A 9,596-nucleotide genomic window follows, 5' to 3' on the forward strand; every position below is an offset into this window, starting at 1 on the left:
TATAGCCCTTGGAAATACACCGTTTGTGTATTTTCCCAATGCAAGAGAAAAATTTGCAACTCTGATTTCTGCCTTGGTTTCTCACGGGAGAGACCTGGGGGGCCGGGGGGGCATCAAAGAAAATGGGCACTTCTTCAGATCCCTTTTTTCCTCTGTTTCCAACTCTCTCAGAGGTCGTACATTTCTGAGTTCTTTCCCTGAGTTACAGTGTGCCTCTTCCCCTTCAATCTAAGGAGTGGTAGCCTGCACCCTTCTGAAAAAAACCTGTGATGAATGGAAAAATTGAGAAAACTAACACTGACAATCTTTTCATAAGAACGAGGCAAAATTCTCTTTGAGCCCTACAGAAATCTTGCCTCATCAAGGAGAACAGGATTAAGCTCCGTTACTGTATTTTGTCTCTTTGCTTTCACTTGGGATTCCACTCACGTGCAGCACGGGCACATACTGCGCTTCAGATACTGCATACCTCTTTTCTGAAGTTGCTATTCCTCCCAAGTATCCCTAGAATTTGTATATTTATATAACAGCAGAGGGAGCCAGAACTTCAAAGTCAGACCATAACCATAAAACAGAATTCATTGGCTAAGTTGAAGGGAGGGAAGGAAAGAGGGCGGGAGAGAGAGGGGGAGAGGGAGAGCAATGCCATCCAAATTACCTACGGAAACAGCAAGGAGAGCTTCTCTGCTGGATTGCTAGGGCACAGAAGATCTTACTTCACTACTTCAACATTCCTTCTTTCTTCCAGAATAGAAATGTGCATCAACTGCAGTGATTCTCTCCATCAGTAACAGGTAAGAATTTTCTAAATTATCTATTTCAGATTGTCAAGAGCTCAGAGCTCTTTATTAAAGCTATCACCTATTACTGTTAAAAAAGCAGGTGACTATGTCTGACAAATGAATACAGTCTGACTTTACAAGGCCCAACCCTTGTATCTACAGAGCAGAGCTTTGCAACCTTTCAGGGTGCAAGAGGGGGATGGCAGCTTCTTGGGAGATCTGTAGGGTTCAGCTGTGCTCCCTGCCACCCTAAAGTGTGACAGAAAGCCTTCCTGGTTCCCACTGGTCACTGGAAAACACATCTTATCTCATAGTCTCTGAGATTTCTTATTCCTCACCCATCAGAAGCCATGCAGCTTCTGATAGTACACATCACATCACCCTTCAGATATCCTAACTGGCTGTCTGCAAAGGTGCCTGTTGCAATGTTTTATGGACTCACCACTTCCTCTGGTAAAGATCACCATTGCAAAAATGTAATTTTTACATCCTCTGGTAAAGATCACCATTGCAAAAATGTAATTTTTATCTCTTGGGTAGAAAACCTGTCACAATGGCCTTTACTCTTAAGAAATCAGGGACTAACTGCTACTCTTGAGTCTGCTGACCCTCTAGTCACATTTTACCTTTGTGAGCTGGCTCCATGTCTTTGGTTAGGTTGTTAAAAATTTAACCAGAAAACAAAAAGTTGGAGTTGATGCTTTTGTTAAACTTCCCTACTTTCTACAGGATCAGAGAAGGTTAACTCAGAACTTCATAACCTCTAAAAGGTTTCCTTCTGAAAACATGCAGACATGAGAGGAGGAAAAAGTATTTACTTTCGTGGGTATTTATACCATCTCCCAATTTTATGGACTTTTAACAGATTAATATACACAAGTTGTTCTACACCCTAATTATGCATGGTTTAGAATTTTTTATCATATATAGCTTTTTCAATGACTTAAGATAGTTATTCCCAATAATTTTGCAACACAGAGTTAGAAAATTATAAAGAGTACCATTAATTTTAATTGTACCAAATCCCTTATGGATTTAATATTGCTGTGGGATATCTGTGCATACTCAGTGGCATGTTTCCTCTTCTGGTTGTGTTGCCTCCCTGGGAAGCTGTAAGAACATCCAAATGATTTTTAGCCTTTCTTCATATGTAAGGCTAGATAGGGCAAATCTATTTTACTGAGATAATGTGGCTGCCAGCCAAAAGGGGACATCACCGTCAGTCAGTCAGTTGTCACACCTTAATTCATAGCTGCAATATGAATTCAAGCATTCTGCTAAAGCTTTCCACTGCTCCTCAGTTTCTAGCTTATAAAAGGAAGATAACAGCTGCTTTACTCCAGATAATTGCTGTAACTCTTTAAATAAATAGTACAATCACAGGACGTCTTTAGGAATTGCTTCCCTCAGAAACTCTTATGGACAACTCTTATTGAGCAACTACTTTAATTCTGAGTTAGATAAGCAAGTGCTTCTAAGTACCAGATAATGAAGCTAAACACTGCAAAACCTTTTTTTTTTCTTTATGTCTGATGTGAAAAGTGACTTCCACTGTCCATCACAACTATGAAGACTACTGTTATTTGATGACAGGGAATAGATAATCATGATCCACTTTGCAAGAATGACCCACCCTTTCCCAGTGGGCACACAGAGCACAGCATCCGTAGCAGTCCCCTGCTTTGTCCTGCCTCCAGGAAAACAGTTTTTATAGAGGTTTCATAGTATGTCTTCAAGTCCAGAGGTCTCTCAAAAGGGCAGTCAGGCATTAACTGCTTGAAGCCACTTATGGTCTAGCAGTCTCCTTCAAACCCACTGAGGGTTTTATTTTCTTCCCTGACCCATCTCTGCAGAATTCCCTTTACTTTGAGAAATTTTTCCAGGAAGTACAGGATAATGCTGAGGCAAGGCCTTCAAGCTGACTAGTGATAGTTTGGTTTCTCTTTTTGAGACAACCTGAGTGATATTAGGTCAGAAGGCTGTGTTGTTCAGCAAGACAAACCCTTCAAACCTTGTCTGCTCTTCTTCCTTTCTTCTAGCAAAAAGAGCAGAGTGATGAACATCTATAAAAGATATACTTCGGGAATTAAACTTAACTAAATTGAAAGCTTCTTCTCTACTTCCTTCCATATCTTGTTGATTTGCTGTAGACTTTTGTGACACTTGCTTTTCAGAGAGACTATCTTATGCTGCATCAACTAGAGAAGAAACCCCTTGCTTGTTAGAATCATAGAATTAACTGGGTTGGAAGAGACCTCCAAGATCATCAAATCCAACCCTTGCTCCAATCCCACTGTGTTAGCTTATTGTTTCTTGAAGTTCATTAAGGGTTCTGAAAAGGATTCCTCTTTCCTCTTTAAAAACAAACAAGCAAACAACAAAAAATACCTTTTCCCTCAATCTCTCAGCAGATTGATTTAGGAGACATATTTCTTACTTCTATAAGCCAAGTAAGTATTGCTTCACTTTCAGGAGACAAAAGCTGTTTTTTCTTAGCCAATAACATTATTGCTATGTTTTCTGGGATAATCCACAAACCGTCAATACAGTTAGGGGACTAACATCCTTCTTCCCACTGCACTGGTGATTTGGTATATTAGCTAACATTTGATTCAAATGTCTAAATAGAATATGTACACATTGCTTATTGTTGGCTCTTGGTTCAGACTAAACTGAATGGCAATCAAACACCTTGAAAGTCAAACGCAGCACTTGGCAGTGACTATCCCTGAGGATCTGCCATCCAAGGATACCATAATAGGATGCATAAGTATAAGGTCACTGCAATATTTTTTTTTTCAATTTTTTCTAGAACTGTTTTTCGTATTATAGTTGCTGGAATAAGAGTTAAAGAGAACTACAGAGATAGGTGATCTAGGCACTGACTTTTCCCAAGACATCCTCTTGGCAGGTGGTTTTAAGTACTGCCTAGTGTACCACAGGTTCCCTTGAAACACTGGACAACTCATGTCTCAACTCCCCCTCTGAGTCCCCTTACCTGCTTTAAGAGGGTATTAATTCCTTATTTACCTCTGGGCAGTACCATAAGAATTAATTCCCAGGAAGTGCCTGACAGTAACTTTGTGGGAACACCATGGAATGCAAGACTTTTAAAGAGCAGGAGGTCCTAACCCAACAACACACATTGCAGAGCCTTCAGAGATACTCTTTATCCCCACCATGTTTGCCATCTGTATCAAATGCACAGCCACGCTCACTCTTTGGCATCCCTCTTGGAAATGTGTCCCTTAAACCTGTGGGATCTGGCTTTTGTTTTTCAGGTGGCTCTATCACTTTCTTTTTTTTTTTTTTTTCTTCAGCATTATTAGTTCTCCTCACTGACACCTCAGCATGTCCAAAAGTGCTAGGACCCTTGAGAGGGCTTACTCTGTGGGACACAGATGTTTGTAATAACTCTGCAAATATTTCTTAAGCAACAAAAGAGAACCATGTGTTTGTTGTCGAGGATACTGTAGCTAAGGACATTAGGTTGGGACCGTAGTAAAAAGCTCATGTGTTTTGTTTACAGCAGAATCTATTTGTCCTGTCTAAATGCCAAGACTTATCTCTTTAAACCGGTACCAAATAATATTGCAGGCTACCAATCCCTTTGCTCTGTTTCATTTGCAGCATCATCACTGACCAGCAATCATTAAAAACTATGCAGTTGGTTGATGGTTTTTCATTCTACATCCCTTTTCACTCCGAAACAGACCACCATACCCTCCCCACTTGTGAACATGCAATCCAGCCATCATCACTGCCTCTTGTTTTTGTTCCAGAAAATGAATCAATCTGTTCACATGAATTGAGCAACAACACAAAGTTAGTGGACAGAAGGAGTCATACCTACATCAATAATTTGGAAAACTTCCTTTGCCCTCTTTAATTAAGATTTAAATTACTGAGGAAATGAAAGATTGTGAGAAAGAAAGGACTACTATATTTTGCTTGTGTGACTGTCTTCACTGGTTTGGATGGACATAGATGACAGAGATACAGATAGGTACAGTTAGATAAATCAACGTAGCAAAACAGCAAAATCAATACTAGCAAAGTAACCAAAGAATTTACTGTACTCATTTATTTTTGCTCATCAAGCAGAATGATGATCCCAAACCTTCTTTTTATTTACTGCACACTATTGCATTCTTTAGTTCCTGAGAGGCAACATTTCTAGAAACATACAGTAAAATTCATAAGAAAGACAAGGCAAAGAAAAAAATTGTTGGAAAGTGGGCATTTTTTTGTACAGTACTGGTTATCTTTAGGCACACAGTTGTTCAGCAGTAAATGCTACTCAAACTGATAAGCTCATTATACCATTTTATTTACATATTTATACCTTGTGCAGTGTGTTTTTTTCTGAAGCTCAGAAGCTTTTCACAAGCACTAAAACTTGTTTGAGTGACATTTTATCACTGAGGAAAGGGTCATGTAGTGGTTAAATACTGTTGTTCCCTGAGTATTTATTTACTTTTCATACTGCAAGCCCTTGCACAGCATGAAACTGCCTCTGGCCTGATGAGAACTCCCAGCGGAGTCAGACTTTTTTCTTTGATTCCTTGACATGGAGGATTTGGACTCCAGGGTCAGGCTTATAAAATAGCCTTTGCTATGGCTCACAGGAGTCATCTTTGAGAGTCCAGGCAGTCCTATGAATGAGATTTCCAAAAGTGTGCAGCACCAATTAACTCCATGGTTTCAGCTCCCCGACACCCCATTGAAAATCCCAGCTCATGTCTTGCAGCGGTGATTAAGAAGCAGACCTATTTGTCTGTGCAGGAACAGTATCTAGGAGACAGCACATACTATTAAAACACTTCAAGTTTTTTGGGTAAAAAAGGCAAAATCATGAGGCAGAATCAATAAGAAGCTTCTCAGAAGGAATTAACGGACATTATAAAAATCACTCACTCTTAAAGCCAAGATCAGGAGACTGGACTTTATTTCCGATAAACTCTGTCATGGCCGCATTAGGGGAGACATCAAAGCTTTAAGGGCACTGGGGTTCATCTGGAATGGGGAAGGAAGATATTTGGACTGCAGTTCCCATGACCTACCACAACTGTGTAGAGGCTGAAAAATGCTGAAATGATTTTGAATTATTTTAGACGTTCAAAAAATTGTCCCATGATATCCCTCCTGAGAATGAGCCTGAATTTTTGCATGGTGATTGTTTTGCGCAAACGCAAGCTCTGGCTACAGCCACGATCGCATTTCACAGATTAACTCACATAAGATATTTTAGTGTTGGCTTTATGCATCTAATATGACTTACTTTTCACACTGATGTGTAGCTCAGCTGAAGGTAAATAAAGCCCCACAATGCCCAGTGCCCTGTTTTGGATCAGAACCTTGCAAAAACAGAAGTGCACACAATTTTTACCTCCAGGTGGGTTTTGATCCAGTTTTCTTAAATCACCACTCTACTGCATTAGTGATGTTCAAGATACTGCACTGAGTTAAATAATGAAGTTAAGATGTTCTTAAATCCATGGGACAACCTCAAAGTGAATAAACACAGTCATAATTCAGTAGCATTGCACAGACTTTCATACCACAGCTTAGCAAAGGGCTTCATTTTATGATCTAATAAACTATATGCGAGGGAGCTGCAGAATATACACAGAATCCCTGGCATTTGCTTCCCTGTCTCTCTCCTTGCCCTTTTGACTAATTTCTTGAAGCATAACAAAACATATTTTTTCCTTTCCTTTGCAGATACACCCAGATCTTCCACAGCCAGACAGAACAGATAAAACCCATTTTAGGCTGGCTCCAGAAGACCTAAACTGTGTTCAACTACCATCCTTTGTGCTAAATATTTTTGAATTCAGGATGAATAAGACAAGGGCTGTTAATGATGGTTTTCATTTCCTGAACAGCAAGAACTGGAACTCAAACCGAAGCTTTCCCATGAACATTTCTAATCAGTGCATGAACATCACCGACCTTACTGTCTTTCTGGCCACCTCTTACAGCTTGGAGACTGTCCTAGGGATTGTGGGAAACATCTGTCTCATTGCCGTCATTGCCAGGCAGAAGGAAAAGGCCAATGTCACCAACATCCTGATTTCCAATTTAATAATTTCAGACTTGTTTATGTGTCTTGTCTGCCTGCCTTTCACCGTTGTTTACACCATGATGGACTACTGGATATTTGGAGAAGTCATGTGCAAAATGACCTCTTTTACTCAGTGCACAACTGTGACAGTGTCAATTCTTTCCCTTGTCCTTATTGCTCTGGAAAGACACCAGCTCATCATAAACCCAACTGGTTGGAGGCCAAATACCTCCCAAGCCTATCTAGGAATTGGAGTAATTTGGATTTTGGCATGTCTCATGTCCCTACCCTTTTTGACCACATCCATCTTGTCTAATGACTTGTATGAGCAGCTCTCACACTTCATGAATTTTTCCACTGATAAGGCCATATGCATCAACTCATGGCCTTCTGAGCAACACAAACTTATCTACACCACCACTCTACTGCTCTTGCAATACTGCATCCCGCTATTCTTCATTATACTTTGCTACCTGCGTATCTACTTACGTCTACAGAAGAGAAAGGACATGTTTGAGAAGAGCGAATATAGCAACCGAGCAGTTCAGCTGAGAAGGATAAACATTTTGTTAGCATCCATGGTGGCTGCTTTTGCTGTTTGCTGGCTACCACTGCATGTTTTCAACACCATTGTAGACTGGAATTACAGAATCATTTCACCTTGCCACCACAACTTGATCTTCTCATTATGCCACCTGGTAGCTATGGCTTCCACCTGTGTCAACCCTGTTATCTATGGTTTCCTAAACAGCAACTTCAAAAAAGAAGTGAAGTCACTGATTTTGAGTTGCCAGCATAATTCAGTAACTGCATCAATGGAAGAATATGATCATTTGCCTTTATCCACCATGCAGACTGAAATTTCCAAGGGCTCACTGATGTTGAACTGCAGACATAATTCTATCTAACTGGGAGAAAACATTTCAGAAGTGTTCACTGACACCACACACCAATTATTACCTGTGAGCATAAGTAACAGGTGATGCCATAGCTGGAATGTGAACAGGAAGTCGTTACCACCTGAATTTTGGAAGAACAGGCAAAGGAAGGTCATAAATGTTAACTGTTGATACCATGGTACATGAGTTTTTCATGTCATAGAGGTGATATGGACACTGAGGAGACTGCGCTGATGTAAACAAAAGCTGCTCTAGGATCAGTAACTAAGCTGTGGCTGCATATAGGCTGACATGGAGCTCATCAGCTAAACTCACATCTCTGCCATGGCTGCAGTAGAAAACCAGATGTCCAGTTCCAGCACTGCAGGTTGGCAAAAGCTGCGTTAGAGAAGACTCTCACAGTTTTTCAGTATTAGTAAGAATTTTATGCACAGCTGACACACCAGTGGAACACAGATATGTAAATATCTAAAATTTTTTGCTTTACCAACTCTCACAGCCCACTAAGTAACAGAAATCTTTCAGCAAATCTAGTTCACATGAAACAACTGGATGTTTCTATCAAACTTCTATCATATAGGCTTGGGAACAGCCATTGCCTCTGCAAGTAGGGACACAGAACAATGACTCCGGTATGTCACTTAGGAGGGATGGCAGCAAAATGTTATTCAATGGATTTAACTCATAAAATGCATTAAAATGATACTGAGAACTGTTTTTAAGCACACAGAAAACAGTTCTAGATCTACATGGAAATAAGTCTGGTTGAATTTGCAATTCCAGCTGCTGTCAATCACAAAGCTCTGCTATGCTAAAACTGCATTCCATGATGGTACAAGGTGGCTGGATTACTGGAGTTGTTCCAGGTCTTGGTAGCAACCTGTCATTCTGCTTCAGCATCTCCTTGGTACTTTAATTGCAAAGTAAACCATTCAGAAGGTCAGAAAAGGCACAAAAACTCGTTTGTGGAAACCATGTCTTTCCAGAGTGGGTACACTCCTAAACAAATAAGCATATGCATGGAGGATTTCAGTTTTCTGAAAACATAAAGCCAGATGTCACATATCAGTCCCATCCTCTGGCATCACCAACACAGGTGGAGCTGAAATTCCAACCAATCAGTAGAAGGTCAATGAAAATACACAAGGGGAATCCAGGTCAGGCTGAAGCCAAGATACATGTAAATAAGTAGTACTGTTTATTGCTCTACTAAAATGAGAGTAATTTTTTTCCACATCTGTGGTATTTTTAGTGATGAAATCTACAAACTGTAAACTCGTTTTAACCTCTGGAGCCAGCGAAATTGCTGAGAAACCAAGGTATGCCCAAGAAGACCATGTAATGGAATAGATTAAAAAAAAAAGAAAAAGGTAGCGAGTGCAAAAAGAAGACCAACCAGTTCAATGCTAAAGAAATACTGAAGCATAGTCCATCTTGAATTTTAATCTAACTTTAGCAGAAGACTGGCCTAGGTGGTCACCTGAGGTAATTTCCAACATGAATTATGCCATGATGAATGGTTGTTATTTGTCAATGGGTTTGCACTGAGTTGAAGATACTCAATGTATAGATAGGCAAAAAGGTAAAAATTCCTTAGTTGGAAGCTGTCTGATTAGACAAACTGGTAAAAAGCTAGGTAGGAAAAGAATTCTTCCCACACTGTGAACTGACAGGAATATGGATGTTGAACAGAGTATCTGAAGATAAGAGCTAAGCCTTCTGCTATAACATAGCAAGAACTATCAACAAGTATGAGATCATACGTGACAAGACATTTTTGCCTTTCAAATGGATTTCTGCTTTTTTTTTTCTTTTTGTTTTGTTACTCTTTTGATGAGAAGTTTTTTC

At 39.9% G+C, this 9,596-nt stretch overlaps 1 protein-coding gene across 2 annotated transcripts; it reads left to right on the top strand.

Annotated features, from left to right (window-relative positions):
• Positions 1-631: 631 nt before the first annotated feature.
• On the top strand, positions 632-9,102 carry LOC114054712 (neuropeptide Y receptor type 4-like). Of its 2 annotated transcripts, none has more exons than XM_027878125.1 (2): positions 632-794; positions 6,507-9,102. In XM_027878125.1, the coding sequence occupies exon 2, from the start codon at positions 6,624-6,626 to the stop codon at positions 7,755-7,757; it is 1,134 nt and encodes a 377-aa protein (XP_027733926.1). In that variant the 5' UTR covers positions 632-794; positions 6,507-6,623; the 3' UTR covers positions 7,758-9,102. The 2 variants fall into 2 exon arrangements, with proteins under 2 accessions (XP_027733926.1, XP_027733927.1); XM_027878126.1 differs by having other exon boundaries at positions 6,671-9,102.
• Positions 9,103-9,596: the final 494 nt, after the last annotated feature.

This window comes from Empidonax traillii, unplaced genomic scaffold, assembly GCF_003031625.1.
Source record: "Empidonax traillii isolate 1590-97213 ecotype Southwest subspecies unplaced genomic scaffold, ASM303162v1 scaffold38:size1800464, whole genome shotgun sequence".
Classification (NCBI taxonomy): Eukaryota; Metazoa; Chordata; class Aves; order Passeriformes; family Tyrannidae; genus Empidonax; species Empidonax traillii.

Bases quoted from the DNA above. Each gene is read 5' to 3' on its own strand.
- LOC114054712 (XM_027878125.1), top strand. From the start codon at position 6,624: ATGAATAAGACAAGGGCTGTTAATGATGGTTTTCATTTCCTGAACAGC.